The 20,744-nt window shown below is 35.6% G+C and overlaps 1 protein-coding gene across 1 annotated transcript in view; it reads left to right on the plus strand.

The window, feature by feature from the left end:
* LOC129361431 (NALCN channel auxiliary factor 1) overlaps nt 1-13,252 on the plus strand; it is an 84,255-nt gene extending 71,003 nt beyond the window's left edge. Inside the window, exons 2-3 of the mRNA XM_055032271.1 lie at nt 5,851-6,022; nt 7,682-13,252. Coding sequence (XP_054888246.1) covers nt 5,851-6,022; nt 7,682-7,983 — 474 coding nt within the window. The 3' untranslated portion in view covers nt 7,984-13,252. The remainder of the gene's footprint in view (nt 1-5,850; nt 6,023-7,681) is intronic.
* Nucleotides 13,253-20,744: the final 7,492 nt, after the last annotated feature.

Below are 20,744 nucleotides of genomic sequence, written 5' to 3' on the forward strand. Positions count from 1 at the left end.
GCTTTCCGATAACCAAACTGATATGCAGTATATGAGAGACAGATTAGAGTACCAACACAATTTTATTACAGAGAAATCTTAATTCTCCTTTAGAGGGTTTTTAATCACAAGGAAGAAGTCAGATATTTTGTGGTGGAATGACAGACATCACCATGATACACACTTCTATATGTCTCTTTCAGTGCATAGAGTTAGTTTGACAAGACTTCGACATAGAGGAAAATGCTTCCTGAAGGATTTGGGTTTCCTGTAGTAAATTAGCTTTGCTCAAAACAAATGTAATATGCATTTTCTCACAGTGACATAAAAGTCCTTAGCAGATTTATACAATTTTGCTCTTTTTTGTTTCTACATCAACAAACAAAAGTCTAATCTCAAGAAATGTTAGCGTGAGTCAATACAATAGTCTGACTTGTTTTCCTCTGCAAAATTGTTCTAATTAATCCAGAGTGGAGAATTTTTTTAAAAAGGGCTTTCTGTGAAATCTCTTCAGAATATGTGACTCTAAATGTATTAACAGCAGCTTCTAAGTTTGGATTTTTTTTTTTCATGTCACCATTAAGCAAGAATTTCCAGTAAGTCACACACTTAAAGTTTGACACAGATGCTCAAATTCCTTTATTATACGGTGTGTTTAGGATATTTGTTAATCTTAATGATAAATTAAAATTGTTAGCTTCGTAGTAATGACATGGTTATCCCTTAAAGTTAAACTGGTAAAAATAACCCCTTGTATTTTATTCTTTTATTATTCTATACAAAAAAAGTTTTGGTTTTTTTAAAAATAGGAGCAAATCCTGTTTAATTTATTGTGGAATTTGAAAATTTGAAAAGTATGAACACATCTCTAGTTTGAGTGATGATAAGTACTTTGTTCACTTTTGAATAGTGGACAAAGTAGGAAGCTTTGTAAAAAAAAAATAACAGCATTTAAATAACTTATTTTACATGTTAGAATGTTTGTTGATAAGATAAATATGTTTAAGATTCATGTGTTAATTTAGACTTTAGGATATTGACTCATATCCAAAGCATAATTTGCAGCAATCCGACAGGCTGTCCAGACAGATTGGATCAGATATAAGTTTCTCTTCAGAGACTTAAGACTTGACTAGGACTTTAAAGAATTTGGAGATGGCTCAAGGTAAGAAAACATTTCTTCAGAAAATATCCTCTTTACACTAATGTCTAAGCCTATGACTTGTTAAATTAACATTGTTTTGCATCTTACAAAAAAATAAGAAAATTAAAATAGAGGATTTTTATGAATCCTATTTTTTTTTTTTTTAAGGATCAAAAGGTTGTTTACTTTTTCAGAAAGCCCTGGCTACCATTTGGCAGATGAAATGAGGCCTTTACATCAAACAGACTTATGTCACAAGCTGACATTTATCCCAGATTTTTATGGCTTTGTTTAAATGTGAGGTTTGTCTCAGTTCTGATCTGCTCCACATTGTTTGATTTTGATGCTTTTTGAACTCAGTTGTTCTCGATCTGCCTTCATGCTTACCTGTTGTTTTGAAATACTTCCCATAAAAAATATAAAGAAATTTATTTTGTACTTTCACCACATTATGCAAGAGGAAGTACAGAATGAACAGGAGAAAAAGACAAGAACATTTGCATGTGTAATAAAGGGAATAATCTGGCATTAGTGATTGGCTAAGAGAAACCAAATCAGGATATGAAACAAGAGCCCTATTTTCACAGGATAACCCATGAAATAAATACATTATTCCCCAAAGTCTGCTTTTTTATATGGCACGTTTGCAAGAGACAACTAAACACTGAGATTTTGCTGAAATTTACAAACATCTCCTGGATATGACGTTAACATACTATGTTGCGTCGACTTGAGGAATGGCGTGAGCTGATGTTCCATAGCTTGGTTCTTTGTTTCTTATTCAAACATGATTCTGACAAAACAGTGCAATGCATGACGTTATGAATGACGTGAGCTGCCATTTGAATTTGATTTTGCTCCTTATGTTCAACCTGTTCGTATAAACATATTTGTTTATGTGTCAAAAAGGTTTTGCTGCTGGTCAAAAGGGTTTCAATGCATTCCAATGCAGCCTCCATTTTTAGCTAAAAGCAAATAAAAAAGCATCCAAGAAAATTAAAACTGCCTATTTGCATTTTTGATCTTGCCCATTTCTGTCCAAATAACAGAAATCCACATTGAATTAGTATTATCACAGGGCCTCAGAGTTCAGCTATAGGGCTAAAGTTTAATTCACTGTGTTGTTTTAATCCTTCCGTAGTTTTAGTGTGATACTCTAGAGGAGCGCGGACAATATCACGGTCAGACAGCAACTCGGAAGAACCGCACACTGGGTCAATCTTACTCTGCCAGACTGCGCAGAGTAAAAAACTTGTAGGATCTAAACGACCCCGACTCTTAAGACTGTGAGAGGGTTAATTGTTAAGGTTGTTTTGGACTGTAATTTAATCTAAACTTACACTATGTGATTAAATGTAGACTGCATTAGAATAAATAATACTGATCTGAAATTAATTACGGATTCAGATGGATGTGAATTTAGGCGAGAAGATCCTGGGTTTCAATCAAATCCTGGGCATGTGTTGGTTTTTCCGTCTATCTGACATGAACACCATGCCCTCAAGTTTGTTTTCCTGAGATTTTGCTGAATAATGAAATGATACTGAATACTAAAGAGAAGTTCTCCTTGACTCTCGGTCTGGTTAACTTGACATTGTACTGTTCACTGTTGACCCTAGTCATTCACACAAAACAAAGACTCTGAGCTCTTACCATGAATAGATCCCAGTTCTTCAAACACAAAATGCAGAAGATATTTCCACAGAGTAAAGTTTTAAATAAGTACAGCTGGTGTTACGAAGTTATATCTTAAAAAGCACTCAATCTTTGTGAAGTCACCATTTGGATGAAAGACTATTTATTCTAACATTAGACATTATTTTACAGCTTATTGAGTGATTGTATTTGTGTTTACCCCTATGTTGATTTCTTGGTATGGTCATATTTTTGTTGAATAGGTTTAACTCTTTTTCTAAGTTTGACTTTGAGTTGCCTCAGATTTTTCGGGAATGTAAGATAAACAAAATGTAATTAAAACCGAAGCAGTGACATGAACGTACACATTTTTATCTGAGTGCATATTCAGCCTGATAAACATGGCAAAATGCATGGTAATGTGACAGAGGGTCTATGTTCAGTTGTGCTGTTTTGCATGTTATAAATGACTCCCAGCAGGTGCCAGCTTGCCTCACAGTCCTCCGAGGACTTCTCGAAAATTATTGGTTAATTGCTGCAAATGATAATACCACACAATGAGGGGAGCACCTAATCACATGCTTAAGAATAAGGCACTAACCAAAAATAATTTGTCTCTTCTTCATCATTTGCAGAGGATCATAAGCTAATGCATCTTGATGTTATTTGCGCGGATTAAAAGGCCTGTTTTTGTTCGTTTGTTTTTATTTCCAAGCACAAATTCACTGTGTACTTCCCTGAGTATACCTTGATATTATAAGGTCAGACAAACTTTACCTTAACGACATTGTAGCATCATGCATTTACTGTAGATTTGCCAGTTCCGCCATATGCCAGATGTGATTTAACTGTGGAGGGCACTACTGTAAAACCCATGGTTGTATTCAAGAAGCCAACCTAAAATATTGTGCATTTTCCACATACGATAGGTACAAAAGTTGCAATCGTCTGCCTACAAAAAAAACCAAAAAAAAAGTAAAACAAAAAATAGCTAATAATGAAAAGATACACATTGCCGCAATTTAGTATAAACTGCTAATTCTATAAATTCATGCAGCGGACAGACGTGCTGTAAAGCTAATCTTTGCTTGTACATGAAAGAAAAATAAATGAAAGGGGGAATATTGGTTTATGTGCTATTTGTGTCCTACTTTATAGCACTGAACCATATATGTTTGTTGCACAGTGAATCACAACTCCAAGAAGCCCAGATGTTTGTTTACTGAATTAACTACCAAAACCAAAAATGTTTGTTTCATGCAGTTGAACCTAAAAGTTGAGTTAAATTAAAATATAACATATATAATGTTACGTTTTGATACATTTTACTCATTGGTCTGGATGGAATAGTGGAATAAAGTGACCAACTCACTCTCTTTACTCAAACTCACCTAGCAACAACTGCAGCACTTTAAAGTTTGCCTCATAGCTGCTTAAAGAAACAACAAAACAACCCAGAGGAGTGAAAACTGGGGATGAAAAAAGTTCACTCAGTTTGTAAGCATTTTTGATATTCACAACAAAAAAACAAAAAAAAACAATCAATAACTATTGATGTTAACACATACAAAACATTTTTTTAGTCATACCGTCCGCTCCTTAGAAATAATGAATATTCCATTGAAACAATCCAAACAAAATGTGTTTTATGAACACACTGATTAAACTGTGAAGCAGCATGTACAACACATTTTCCCAGTTGACATAGCTTGAGCTACTTCCAGATTACTACAACCAGATTAAAGTACACTGTTGGGAAGGAAACTCTTACAGCCTACAGCCTGATTCCTTTAGAGCATTCCCTCTGTGCTGGAAGGTTCCCAGTGTGGCCTTTCAGCATGAGGTGAGATTTCTGACAGACAGATTATCTGGAGACAACAGGCACCCACTTCTTTCATTGAAATTTTTATAGGAGCAGGTGCAGGAAGTGAATAATGCAGCAGCATATAGAACCTGGCAATTGATGTACCCTTCTGTCCTAGCACACAGGGGAATACTCCCTCTCCATGGAGTAAAAGAGAGGGTATTATGCTGTCTCCCAAGAGACTGACGATCAGCTGGGACCAAATCAATGACATACACAACCTCTGGCTTTAGCCTGTGTTGCTAAAGGAGGAATTCCCCTTTTGGGAAATGTATTTGTGACAAAGCCTTTGTGGGTTGGTCCCTTGTTTTGCCCATGTTTTGGAAAAAGTCCTTGCGCTTAACTCTACGTAAGTCTTGATCCACTCATACTGTTGCTATGCAGGGCTGTGACAAGAGTAAATGATACACACCTACCACCACTCACTTTCTGGTTTGAGGGTAGTTAGCTTAGGTTAAGACTGCATATTTCTGACTGCATGTCTAATTTGCATTTTATTCTATAAGCTGGTCCACATTGTAATAAAACCACTCCTGTTCTACTTTGTCTGAATCCCGAAATTATTGAAGACCATTTCAGAAAAACATCTGCCATGGTTCTAAGATGAATTTGTTGGCCTCACTGACTTTAAGTGCTTTGTTCAAGGTCCAGTCCTTCCATGTTAGAGAGATTCTCTCAACCCAATGTGAATAAAGCAAAACAGAGAATATAGCGCATCTAGATCAGTTCATTGTTTTCTTTTTTCAATGTCGGGTTTTTTTTTTTAGAAAAACAAACATTGTTGTGCTGTATTTTTTTAAATGCTGGATTTTGTCTGAGGCTGCAGTTTTGTAGCTGTTGGCTTTCTCAAATCAGGATTTTATGAAAGTCCTTTTTTATGTCAAATTTTACTCAGTGATCATTGTATCGGCTCTCAAAATAGATGTTAGCCTTCTGAAATCAGTGTCTTGCACCTGGTGATACTGTGTTTCAGAGAGGATGTTGGGTAATACCTCAGTATTGACTGACAAACTGATGACCTCCCAGCAACAAGCACATTCATTAAACACTGGATATTAGGATCAACAGAATAACTGCGCAGCCTCGTGTGAATCAATAGCTGTAAAGGTCATGACAGTGTATGAACGAAGGCATAAATGCATGTGTGTGTGCATGTATGTGTGAGTATCATCCAAAAAAACATTTCCTAACTCATCAATATCCTCTCACCTCTCTGTCTTCCACCTAGATGGTTTATAAGCCCTGGCTGTGTTCTCAGTACTTCCAGACCACCCAGATACACTGCAGCAATCGAATCCCCTGTGGCCAGTACTGCCTGGAGGTTCAACAGCGCTGCCCCTTTGTCCTCCCTGACAATGATGATCTCATTCATGGAGGCAGCCCAAGTTTTGTATGCACAGGTAAAATTGACTTATCTCATATGTAATTCAGTTTTTTTCTGTTGTCTGTTTTACCAATGTGCATATTTGTTTGTAAATGTATTGTTGTCTCAAAACATACAACTACAGTCTTTATAAAAGACTTACATCTTGCTCTGGCTGTTTTTATGTGGCAGTTTGCCAAAGTACTAGCCTAGAGTTAGTATGTTTTGCACAGTTAAGGTCAGAATAATTACTTCCCTGGACACAATCACAGAAAAAAGCTCTCCATTTCCTTGTAAATGACCATAATAAAACTTCTCATACTTGCATTGTCTCCAAAGAAACAAAGACTAAATCTTTACAAATCTGTATATGTTCTATGTATTTTATTGAAGTGTTTAATTGTGACTATAAAACTGCAAAATGTGCAATGTGCAATAGCGTGGCCTCTGTGTAAATAATGTTAAAAGCAAATGGAAACATAGCTTCACTGAACTGATTGCAGATAAAACTTGCAGAATAAAATACTTATTTTGCTTCAGACTCAAATAGTTTTTTAGCAGGTCACACAACACAGTCAGGCCTTAAGCTGCTGCAGCTATAGCCTATCTCTGTCACTGTGAACCTCATTATAAAGACTGAAAAAAGCTTAGATTCTAAGAGGAAATCAAGATGCAATCAACAAAATAATTTACAGCTGGAACACAGTTTTCCAAGCTGACCCTCAGAAAATAGATGTTACAGTCAAAAACTGACCCTGCAAATTAAGGCTGTTTCACCAGGGATGAAGTTACCCAATCAGGGTACAAACGAGCTATGGGTGTTTTACCAGAACCAATCGTTTAAAAATACCATAATCTAAACCCTTGACCTAAAACCTGGTGTCAGACCAGCACTCCACTTCTTTAAAACTTTAACAAGATTTGTAGCATATCTAGTGTCTTATTGCTATTTTAATATCCCACCAGATGTGCTAAGAGTTTTATTGGTGGCAAATGCCAGTATACAAAATCAGCGGTGTAAGAAACGTTTTCTTTATCACCACACACACACAGACAGCTTTCATTCACTATGCGAAGCCATGTTACCGTAAAACTGCTGCTCTTGTGTGCAACAGTGGCATTGTGGGGTTCTATTGCATAGCTTATGCTGCCTCCTGGAGGTCATGTGGAGCAACACAGTTGTAGGTTATCAGATCCGATCAGTGAAAATAAGCATATTTGGCTGCATTTGGTGGTTTGAATATGTGTTTTTATTGTATTTTTTATTAAAATAAACAAAGTAAGGCTAAAATTCAGAGTTTGAAATCTTTTTAGCTGCCATCTAGATACTCGCCTCCGAATGCACTAGCCTTTGATGAACTTCAGTCTGTGTTCGTGAGGATAAATCAAAATGTAAGAGTGAAAATTCAGGCTTTCCACTGTTAGTAGAATTTTATCTCCATATTAATCTGCCTTTACATGCCTTACAACAATTACAAGCACTTTTTCCATGGCGAAAAATGCTTCCTCTCTCTATCACACTGGATTTTGAGAAGATTTGGGAAGTTGTCCATTTGCCAAAAAAACCCTGATAAGAAATCAAGCCAATATCAGACTGCTATTTTGCAAAGGTTTTGACAAGTAGTACACCTTCTTGTATGAAAATAACTTGATTAGGTCTTTAAATTGTCTCCTTTATCTCATCTAAAACATCCAGGGTTGCTGGAAGCATACCCATCAGGTGTTGACCCAAATGCAGAGTGCTGTGATGTGCGGTGGGATTCAAAAGTGGACAACCGTTCCAGAGGGACCCTAAAAAGAACTCACCCGCCATGCCAGCATCGTACCTCCCTCAGCTCCTCGGCAGCCTGCAGACTGTGTAACAGCCGGCTCAAACTCTGCCTGCTGGTCCTGGTCCTCCTACACACTGTTGCCAGCCTCACTGCATCCCACAATGCAACAGGACTGGGCCTCCCCACCTTCACGCCTCTGGAGGAGAGCCCCGCCAACGAGGAGTGATGGAGCAGCTGAGCGGATATGAGGTCGCAGACGGTGGGGGTGGGGGATTCCCTCACCATGGCAACCAGCTTGGAAAGATACGATGACGGTTGATGCGAACGGCTGGAGCTGTGTGCCTGTAGACATACTGCAACACTTTATGACAAACAAAAACACACGGGATGCTTTGAGATGAGAGACGCTTAAATCAATCAACACAGAAGTGACTGAAGAAACAATCTCCCACAAACTACGGGACTCAAGCTGTCCCTTTGGTAGAAAAAAGGGGCAATGCCACAACCTTTGTTGAGAGGGAAGGTCAGCTTCGTCGTGGCTGAGTTTCTCTACGCTTTTTTACACTGTGTTCCAATTATTGGTTTCTGTTGCACTGGCTGACTATGGAATAACATGATCATATTCTTTCTCTAATGTTCATTATCCGTCTCTTTCGTGGTTCCCTCATTCAGGAACAAAATGATTCCTCTAAGTAAGACAGAAAATGTGAAAAAAAATAAATAAAAAATTAGCAGCAAGTATGTGTGTGTGAGAGAGGAAGAGAGTGAGAGAGAGAGAATGAGTGGATGTTGCTATGCCAAAAAGTCTATTTAAAAGGCTAATGATTTTTCATGGAGAGCCCCTCTGATTTTCTCTGCTCCTCCATGGGGGTTTGGTCATATTCCTGTTAGGATTTCCTTGGGTTTTAATGTGGTTCTGACTTCCATCAAAATGTATTTGTTTAACAAAAGCTTACAGGCCTTCTTCTAACTTAGTTTTGCAATACATTATTCACCAAATAACACAAGTATCAAAATATTGTTTTGTGTTTCATTAAAACCAAACACTGGGCTCAGGAAAGTTTTCTAATACTATTTAAAATGTTTCCTCAACTAATCATTAATTTTCTTATGCTGACTTTAAAGACACTTAATTTTCTCTAAACCTAAATGAGGTTTAGAGAAGAGTTTAATTGAGGGAATGTCAAAGTGAAATTTGGCATTCCCTTATGGTGAAATCTCAAATGTCACTTTGCAATGATGATCAGTTAAGTTTTTTTAATTAATCTTTTTTATTTTTTAAAATTCAGACACCTTCATTTTTCTGTATCTATTATCTATTTTATTTTTCAAATGTTGAACAAAATAGTTTTATTTTGGTACACTGTATTTAATCCTGGCACGATCCAATTTAGACCCCACAAGTTTTTTACAAGTTTTACTCGTGAAAAACGTGTGAAGACTACATTTGCAGTGCTCCTCCTGAGCATTGCACTAACACCTAATAGAGTTAAATTATGAATACACACAGTGATCCCTGACCCTCCTCCTGACTTAAAATTTTTTTTAAGTCAAGTGTAGTTACCCCATTTAATCATCCCTAAAACTTAGCACTATTGATGATTTTTTATATTGGCCATTGTCCAGGGTGGTAGATCTATATAATAAAATACAAAAATATAGATTTTTTTGTTTCCTATTGATTTGTGCACGTGTGGTCAAGGGGGAGTTGGTACCACTATTGAAAAGTCACCTCCTGCTCGATGCACTGCATTTTATCCCACCTCAAGAACACAAAAAGAAGAGTTCCTCCATTTTATATGTTGAGGGGGGCGGTGACCTGGGCATAAATTGCCCAGGGTTTTATTTATGCTTGATTGGTCTCTGCCATAAACACAAAGTACTCAACTTGAACATCTTAGAGATTTTAATCCCAAACCCTATTTCATTCAAGGACAACAAGATGACTGGATGTTATATTAATCGCTTTGCAAAACTAGCAAACAACGACTCTCAATTATAAATTACAACTTGGCTATCTGCCAGGATGTGTAGACTTTGCTCATCTCTAAACACAAAGGAAGTTTCAATCAGTTTACCTCAGTTAAGTTGGAGTATGGTCGCTCTGCAAGAAGAGGCCACTTGTAATGTCAGAACCACATTTAATCCCAAATCACATCTAGTAGCATGCCCACTGTTTGCATTTCTTTACTTTAAGCATCACAGATTCCATTATGTAAAAGGGCTTATTATGAAATACAGAACAAACATTGTTATTCATACATTCAGACACATTTAAGAGTCACTTGTTTTACTGTTTGCTTGCCGAAAGAGAGGATGACAATGCCTCGTTCTCATTTTCACGGAAATCCATTCAACTTTAGTGCAAAAGGCCTTTTTTTTTACTGCAATTGGGAATCAGGAGCAGAGAACACATGCAGAGAAAGGAGCATGTCACTGTTAATGAACGCTCAAAGTCAGTTCAGTTTACTTATTTATTAAGCCTGGGATGTGTGAGCTTAGAAAGAAATGGTGTGACCTTAAGGGCTGACCTTTTTCCTTAGTTCTGTTTCTATTTTGTCTCTTTGATTAACGTGGCTGGAAGATCAGGTTTCTGCTAATAGCAAGGAGATGTTGCTGGATACATTTATTTTTGCATTCCAGTTTGTTTATGATATAAAATGTTCCATCCAGAATCTGATTTCATCAAGTTATAACATTACATGGTGAATTTACTTCCATCTTTATTCCATCTATGTCAATATATATTTATATACTGGCTTATCTTTACATTTGCTGCTCAGACCTTGCACCATAGTACTCTTCACTGTTCCTGTTTGCATGAAAAGCTCCCCATCCACCCATCCTGGTTTAAGTTGTCTACATTCAGTGACAAAATGCTGCTATGCCAGGGGCCACAACTAGATGAGAGATATATTTATTCTTTTATATTATCGCTGCTGCTGGAGGCCTACAGTACAAGAACTGTTAGATATACAGGAATCAAAGATGGTTAAGCTCTGGGAGATTTTTACCCCTTAATTTGAGGGTAGAAGGGTGCTGCTGCTGCTATGTCTGTACCTCTGTATATATTTTATTTATTTACTTTTCAGTTTAGGTCTGTTAGTCATTCTTTTTCTCTGAGCTAATTGCAAACATCTTCACATTGGGGTTGTAGATGGCTACTACTAAAAAAAGGTTGTCTTGAGACTGCAGGGATCTACAATACTGTTAGATTTTGCACTGCAGCCCTGCACTCACATAAAATATACATTTCAAACATTGGTTTTTACAGTAGTGCCATACTCAAATTTCTCTTTTTTCTTTGCTCTCCCCAGTCTGAAAAAAATCTAAAATCTTACAAAATTAAGTAAATATGACCGGAGGCTTGGGTGAAAGGAAAATGAGCTTCATCTAATACCAAGGTTAACGCTGTTTTTAGTGACATGCTGCATACTAATTCTCACATCCAAAGAAAAGACTGTCACTTTTGTTTGTAGAATCACTCAGTTAGGAATGAATATGATACATCACACAGACTTTACATTGCCAATGTTAAAAGTACAAGTAGGAGATCCAATTTAAGTGACTTGCAAGAATTGGAGCTTTTTGATATGGACTATATGACTTACCACACAGACTGTCATTTTGAAACACAAAAAGTTGTACATGCAGCTCTGGAAAAAAATCATCAGTCTCTCTGATTTTACTTTTTAGAACAATATGTCTGAGTAAAATAGACCTTGTTCTTTTATTCTATGAACTATTGACAACATGTCTGAAATTCTAAGCAAAAATGAAGTATTTATTTGCAGAAAATGAGAAATGGTCCAAATAATGAAAACCATGCAGTGGTTTCAGACCTCAATTAATGCAAAGAAAACAAGTTCATATTCATTTAGAGATAACAATACTAATATTGTAACTTAAGCAGAGTTTATAAATCGATATTTGGAGGAAAAACATGATATTTTCAATGACGTTCAGTGCAGTTGACTCTTAATTTTTTCCAGAACTGTATATACAAAATTTCTAAAACTTTTATAAGTGGTGTTTGTACATAAAATAAAAGTGGAAAGGTAATTTTTCTAGAATGACTCCTCCATTGATCATTTGCGCATCCTGACAATGAGGAATGGGTCCATCTGTGTTTTGCACTGTGTAAACACTAACTGAAAATGGCTGGACAATCACTGATCACATAAAATGCTCGACATGTTCGACAGGAGCAAAGGAACAGACTCTGCACCTCTCTTGACAGCTATAATATATAAATAAATAATAAGCAAAGCTTCAGTACGAACATACAAATACGATGGGACTAAAAATAATTGGAAAACAGCTGCCTGGTTTAATCTGTCTCGGTTTTAGATGTGACATTCGAATGTTCGATTCAGAAATGCATGAAAACAATAAGAAAGGATGGATCTGCCTGGTACAGATACTGTAGTGGGAGGAGGAAAGTGATCAGACACAGAGAGGATGACAATGCCTCACTTGCATTCTTGCAAATGATTTCACTTTATCAGTTATATTAAGAGGCATGCTTGAGATGCATCATAGTTCTAAACATAGACATGGAAAGCATGTTTGTATTACGCATCTTCATCGTTGTTGCATGGATACGAGTACCGTCTATAGGTTGTCCCTTCAACCCAATCCTTTCATGCATAAATATCAACTGTTTTCATTTTTACATGCAAGAGTTCTTCAAACAATAAAATTATTTGAGTCATTCTTTGTTGGTCATGGAGGAATGCATGCAACAAATACTTCTTACTTTCAATGTATGTTTAATTCTGTCAAAATTATATGGCTTTACACTTAAAGAAAACAGTGTAAGCTCATTTAAATCCAGTCTTCATCCATGGAAATGGTCTGTAGCAGCTGTAGGCGATGCTCTGTCATCTTCCATCACATATAATCTAAATTTCTGTGGTTTGTTCCTACATATTTAAACTATTATTGGCCGTTGCCCTCACCTCAAGTGAACCTGTTCAAATGAACACAAATGTTTCACTTTCTCTGTCTTTACAGCGGTTCCTTTCTCTCTCCCGTGGATCTATGCAGAAGCTCATTTCCTTTTGTGGTTGTAATGGTGTTCCTTAGTATGCTGAACAATGTATGTCTCTCCATGTCTTCTTTAAGTTACTACCTTGTTATTTTCTTCTGTTATTTCTTTGATTTGATTTGAGCGTCTTAAATCACTGATGTTTGAAGACAGTGTGGCACAGTTAGACCAACAGATTTCACCCTCAGCACCACAGTCTTTTTGTGAAAGACTGTGGTTCTCTGTGTGTGTGAAGGTAAAAGTTTATTATTCTAGAGATGAAAAAGGCTCAAATGCATATAGAACTACCATTGCAATTATGATTATTATTACTATTATACTACCAGTATATTGTAATATTATAGATGCTTTAGTTCAAGTAACTTCTTTGATTTTTTTACAAACAACTTTGAGATGAATGATTTATAAGAGTCTCACAGGTCATGATCTTTTTGAAAAGTAAGAAAACTACTGCTACAATTACTAAAATTGTGTTCTAATGAAAATAAATACAAACATAATGATACTGTTCTAACTTCCTTGTACTTTTGCATGGTGTGCCTTGAGACTGCATGTCAAAAAAGTGTTCACAGTGCAAAAACACATTACATCAGCAACACAAAACATTAACATCTTCATAATCTGATAAAGTGATTTTTTTTTATTTACAAAGCCCAAGAAGTTATACAGATATAAGTTATAGATGAAGGTCTTGCTGAAACTCTCCACTACAGTTCAGCTTGTGACTACATTCCGGAAATATCATGTTCAACAAAGACATTTGTGTTCCGTATTTTCTCAAAGAAAAATAAAAAAACACATTTACATATTCACTTCATTATGACAACCTTAAGATGTTAAAACTACGACAGACTGTGGATGGATGGATGGATGGATGGATGGATGGATGGATGGATGGATGGATGGATGGATGGATGGATGGATGGATGGATGGATGGATGGATGGATGGATGGATAAAACTTTAAAACACAAACATCAATCGACTCTTACCTTATGCATTACAAAAGGTGAAACAAGTCCAGTGCGGATCATATAATGTAAATTCTTGAAAAAATTATATGTTTGAAGTTCTCCATGATATTGATCTCACAGTTTAAACCACTTGAAAAAAGGATGGTTTTCTAAAAGGTTAACCTATTGCTTAGAAAAAATATTTATCTCCATGAAATAATTGTGCCTTTATCATCCACAGAGCCATTTTGCAGTTCTTACAGTTTTTACATTCCTATTAAATAAAATTTCCTTCGTGTTGCAATACTTGCGAGACAGTTTAACAAAACACGTTTCATGGTTATAGAGCCAGAAGTTTTAATTCTTAAGTTTAGGTTTTAGCACAAAGAACATGTTACATTTTTACATCAAGAGAAATAATACTGTTTCAGATTTTTACAGAAAAAAGATTTAAAAAATAGTAAACATAATAAATTTAATAGTAAATAAAAGCATGTAGGTTTTGAAATGTATTGTAAGGCCACAAACTAACTTTAAATCCATTAAATTACATGAAAACCTAGCTAAAGTTTGCCTTTTATCACGTAAAATAACAATATTATTTGTATTTAACACTATTGCTCACTTCTATGTCCATTATGCTGTAATTAGATTTTTTTTTCTTTCAATCAACTGAATTGAAGTGACGTGATGGCCACCTTGTAGGGCATAAAGGGTCAGACGTTGCAGCCCCTGGTGTCATCACTCACCTCTTCATGGCCTGAACAGAGAGCATGCAGTTCCAACATAAGCCTTGAGATGGCAGTGTTGACTTGTAAAATCGAGTGTTGTGGGGCACACGTCCAAGAGGATAAAATAGGGCATGGGTGTGTAACTAAGAGATTATGAATGAACGCTACACAGACATTTTCCTGCCTCAGTTTCTAACTAACCTGACCTTATCACACCATCAGCATGGATAATGTTTTTTTTTTTTACACCTACAAATCTTGTCAGCATTTATTCCAAATTCATAGTTATGGATGAGGTTTGGATATATTTCCCAATCATTAATTATAAAACCGCTGACCAAAACCCACCAAGGGCAGCTGGATCAGTTCGACACACTCATCTGTTTAATATTTAATGTCATAGCTCGAAATTTATTCAGCAGGTTCAGTTTGAAGTAGTGAAGTCACAGATGTTTAAATATTCAGCTTCTGCATCTATCCATCTTTCCATCAACGATGTCACCATATGTGGATCAGATTATTGTGGGTCACCGTCATGGCTTGCCTGTTTTGCATTGGTGAACATTTTTGCCAGCAGGCCTAAATGAAAACTTCTAGTTGTGTTGCAGCTGTAGATTATAAAACGGGAGAACAATAACAAATTGCATATTCTTAATTTTCATCCGCCCCTCACTAGTGACCGTTCCATCTCGGATTAAAGCCCTCATTTCTATTTCCGTTTGTTAGGGGGATAAAATGCTCAGCTGACTAATCCTCGACTAGCCCGCCAATAGTCAGCATCTATATTCCACCTGCCATTCAGAGCACAGACTTTCTGTGGATGTGTGGTATTAAAAGGCCATGTGTTTTTAGAGGTGAAGCTGATGGCTGGATTTGTGGCTGGTGAATGTAAAGATTAATGGAATGCTAATGCAAATTTTTAAGCCCACAGCAAATGTCATTTTCTGTTTGCAGTGGAGGATGTACATTTTCTTTTAATGTAATTGTCATTATCTTGTACTTGATCAAGCAGAAAGGACACAGTAGCATCCACCAGAGGAAGTCAGACGTATACATTTTATGAAAGAAAATTCAGCACTGGCCAACATAACTGTAAATTATTTTACGTTTTAAGCAAAATATGAAAGTTGTTGGACATACTGTCATTTATTACGAGTGAATAGATATCCATTTTGAGTACTGATGCTAGAAGCAGGACAAAATTCACCATTAAATGTGATATATTTATATTCTAAAGCACTTTAAATTGAATACCTTAAGAAAATCCAAAATTTCTTCAACAACATAAAGTTATGTGAGAAAAAACACAATTTTGTGATCTTATTTCTGTAAATCCTACATGTTTAAAAATACAAATTGAAATAATTAAGATAGGAGAATGTTGTTCATTTATTCACTTCCAAATAGAAAATTTTTTTAATGCTGCTTTATTTCAAATGCATTAGCATAAAGTGCATAACTTAAACAATAGGGATTTTTTTCAATAGACAAATCAACTTTATTTGTGTAGCACATTTCAGCAATAAGGCAGTTGAAAGTACTTTACATAATAAAAACACAAAAATTGACAATTTTTCCAGTGGTTTCATTTTCACATTGAAATGTTGGCTAGTGTTTCATACATGCATATATTGTACATATGTTGCTAAAACAATCATTATATCATGACAGTATGGAAAAAAATGGAAAGAAAGGCCCAATTTCAAAGTGCTAAATGACAAAGTCCAATTTATTTAAAGTTATTTTTCATATTTAGCATTTTCATAACAACTGTAGGTAACATAGTTACTTAACTGTGCCATAAAATGGCAGTTTGCAACTGGAAATCACACAATTTCCCCATTGCCTATTTCTACTTAATGCAGCCTGCTGGTGAAACTGAGATTACTTAAAGCTTAAATCTGCCAGGGGTATGAATAATTCTAAGGTAAACTGTATGGTTATAGTATGAGAAAAGTCCAGGAAAGGCATAAAACTGCATAACCATAAAAAGAAAAAATAAAATAAAATAAAAATCAACCATTACACAAATTAGAAAGAATCAGATTTTTGTTTTGGTATAGGTAATGCCTTTTGCTTCAAGTAGACAGGTAGGGATTGACTAATTAAATTAAGTGAAGGGTATATAATTAGATAATAGATTTCAGAATGAGTTGCTGAGCATATACTAAATGTATTCTCTCAATAAAAAGGCATTAAGATGATGACATTAAATTTAATGACCAACTATATCTTTATAATTCAGACATAAAGGTACTAAATGATGATGAGCAACAATCAGGGGAGATATAATGTCAGTGTCCTGAGAAAGATTAAAGAAGGTGCTCTGAAGGTTAGACAGCAGTCATATAAGTGGGCACTTTCAACTGATGAATCATCCTACATGTAATCCACTTGAGGGTAAATCAACAAGCCATATTTAAAACAACCAGTGATGAACAATGAAAGGAAATGAGGCATTTGAGTGCCTGAATGAGTTCTGCTCTGCTTTCAGATTCAACCTGGGTGCAGTACAAAACGTCTCAATGAACTCAGCTGCACTCATTCTGATGTAATGTAGCGTTAGGTAAATCTACGGATAGAACAGATTTAATACTTACGGTGAAAGGAATGTTTTAGTCACAGAAAAGCCTGTCTTCTTCCAGAAAATGTATATCATGTGCAGGGAAACTAGAATTTTCCTCCACTGATAGCATAGTTTGAAAATCAACAAACTGTTAGAAAGAAAAATACAGATTTTTAGAAATTAACAAACACAAAACAATATCAACCAAATAATCAAAAGTGTGGTTGTAGTCAAAAGGTCTGAGATGTTCTCTTATGGAGTGATCAATTTTCCATGTAGGTTAGAGTGCTCAAATGAAATGCAGTTATCTGAAAAGTTTATAAAAATCAATGAAGATAAACAATTGCTCGTTTTCACTGTGTTTTGCATGCATCACTTCAGTGTTGTCATAGAAGACAGTGTTATCCTGGGACTGATATGACTCAGTCATTCTTTCTGATGTAATTCACTCAAATACAACACTTTTAAATTACCAACCACCCCGGCAGAGTTGTTTCTGAGGCTTCATGTAAGATGCTGTTGTTAGACTACAATGGAGATTGCTGATATTGTGAGTCAGTTATTAAATAACTTTTACTATTATAAATATCAAACTTCTAAAAAGAGAGCAAGTTGAATCTTCACTAAAAGTTCCTTTTTGGCCCAATGCATTTGCATGGTCTGCAAAAAATTTATTCGACATTAGAGACAAATGTCCACTTTCTAATCAGCTTCAGGGCAACCAAGAAAGTAAAACTTTTACTGAAGTTTATAGCGTGAGTTGGCAGGATACATCAGGATCTTATATTGATCCCTGTTTCTGCAAACTTCTCTAATGTCTCTTACTTCAAGAGCACATAAGTGTTAATGTAACAAAGTCAACATCTGACATTGCATATAATGATTATGTTTCTAATGCAGAAAACAGGCTTAGTGAGCAATTTTATAAGGAATCGCATTATGCATCCTTGTAGAGTTTGAATATAGATATTACAGGTGTTTAGCAGAGAAATTTCCCAGTGACCTGCAGATGAGCGGTGGGCAGTTGGGGGAATTGGAGGTCAGGATCCTACGTCCATATTCAAATTTGATATAGACTATTAATTAGAAAAAGGTGTCAAGTTCTTCTGAAGAACTTTGAAAGTAAAACTTGGAAATGTAAAATGAAGAGACAAGTCGCAATCTGCTCTTTAATAGTCTTATGTTTTGTCAGCCCATCCAGTCAGACTGCAGCCTGCATGGCTCTATAATTACAGCCAACTTTAAATGGAAGCCGTGGGCCCAGGATTCTGACATGTGACATGACAAGCCTCCACTCAGCTCATGCACTTATGGCTTTAAGAAAATTTTAATTTAGGAGACTTTTAATGCCATCATGGAGAATCATTCTCAGGTTCTACTATTGAACACACAGGTCACACATTGTGAGTGTCACAACATTAACACCTAGAGGACGTAATTTGAGTCATAACTCAAGGAATTGCTAAATTATATCAAATTCATTGCTCTCAAATAAAATCTATAGAACCAATTTAATCACCTTTCCCTTTAATCTGTAATTTAGCTAACCTATAATTTATATTTCAATTTGTGTTTTGATGAGTATGGAAAATGTTGCTCAACTTTTTAACATTTCACAGCATAAAAGCTTCCAAACTTCTAATGTAATAATTTCATGTTTCAATGAGAAAGCCAAGCCCAGGTACACCTTTGCTTTGTTTTGTTTTTCTTCTGATTCTCGTCACCTCGTTTTGCAGTTGAGTGGGTTTATTGTCGGCATTCAAGTCTTATAACAGGACACAGGGCTAAGGAGGCAAAAGGGATTTATGAGGAATGATCTGCCTGAGAAGTCATGCGAAACTGCACATTTCCTTCTGGTGTGTGGAGAAATATGATTCATTTTTTTGTTCTCGAGAATATTATGAAAAAAGAAGTTGAGGAAGGACAAATGTTGATTTTTACATATGTGTTCAACGTTAACATCAGTCAAATATATTGCATTTCCACATGGGAATGAATTTACTGATAATTGTTACAAAGTAATAGAAAATAAAAAGATGAGAAGTCATGACATGGATATAGCAGATTCTTTATTTTGAGTCATAAAGTGAATGTTCAGAGTAATATTGTTGATTGTAATCAGTAAGGTCAACCCTTATGTGTGAAGTCAGGCTTCAAACACATGTCTGTTTTTGGAGAACATAGTCTAAAACGTTGTAATTTCTGTTTATGATGGAGATTCCTCCATGGAAATCTGAGCAAAGTGGGTCATTCCAGACAATGATGAGAAGAACTCCACACTACAATCTAGTTGGAGAGGCTAAAACACATAAAATTGTGCAGATACTGATGAACCCCTTTACTAAAATGATCTAAACACAATGACTGGGCTGAAGAGAAATGGTGAAACTTTTTTCTGGACTTATGGAAACTGGATTGTGTAGATTCTGCAGCAGCAGAAAGCAGACAGAGTGAAGAGAAAGCAGCTGAACACATGGTAAGTGGTAACATTAGTAAAAACTGCGTGCAGCAATAAGGTCATAATGATTTGCTGAGAATCAATACTATTAAAATCAGTTTTATCCAACTTGTCTTCATTTGTAGTTCATCAAAGCAACAACATTTTTGTGCTAAGATTTTTGCATATGTAGTGCAGGCTGCTGAATAAAAACCATTTTGAACAGTTTTGATACTGATCTACTGAACCGTGGCTACATCACATACAAGAAATAGTTTATTATTAACATCAATATAAAACATCGGCATGATTTTCTCTTGTGGTATTTAATATCAAGATGGTAGTTGGTTGGATATAAATGTGGAAAAAATTATATTTCTTCTTTCTTTATAGTAATATCTAAAAACATTCCTCAAGGCCTGGTCCAGTTTGCTGTGAGCTGGAAAAGTTCCTCTGGGATAGGATAGGTTTTAATCCATGCCATAGATTTCTTATGTAACTGAGATCTGGACAATGAATGGGACCTTTAAATGTGTCCCCTCAAATTATTGATTGTAACTTTAACATTATGTTTTAGGTTATTCTCATTCTAAAGTACATTCTTTTCTTCTTGGAAACTGAAAAAAAAGACATACATTCTCAGAGATAAAACATACAATATATAGAATTTCCTCTCAAGGCTTTTTAGAAATTACTTCAACTTGGACCACATACAATAGCTCTAATCATAAAAACCTTCATACGTCAGGATGATTTTGTTGTTTGGTATCGTTTTGGTATTTATAATCACAGTCAAAAAGCAGGATTTCCTTCACATACTAGGGACACAATTTTGAGTTTCTTAGATATTTCTAAATGCAATCATGGTTTCTTTTATTTCTTGAATCATTTTCTCCACCCCAAAGAAACTTTATTGAGAACTCAGTTTGAACTCAGTTTAAGTTTTGTGTCCATGTTGGTTGTGGTATTTATGAAATTCTTTAATAAAAGATTAAATGTGTTTTTTTTTACCCTTATCACCTGAAAGAGCTTCAATAACTCTCTGATTTGCACAATAAAGCAATAATGCCTTTGCTGTGATGCAACTATTCATTACTACAGCTATTCAACTTATTTGTGTTTTGCACACACTTATTTCTGTTAAGAATCAGCCTACGCTCAAGTTAATCGCCATTTACTTTAATTTTTAATCAATGGTTCCACTTAAGAGACCATTCATGTTGCTGTCAAAACAAACTGTATTGCTTAACA

The sequence above is a fragment of the Poeciliopsis prolifica genome, unplaced genomic scaffold, assembly GCF_027474105.1.
Source record: "Poeciliopsis prolifica strain line A6 unplaced genomic scaffold, Auburn_PproV2 SCAFFOLD007, whole genome shotgun sequence".
In the NCBI taxonomy this organism is placed as follows: domain Eukaryota; kingdom Metazoa; phylum Chordata; class Actinopteri; order Cyprinodontiformes; family Poeciliidae; genus Poeciliopsis; species Poeciliopsis prolifica.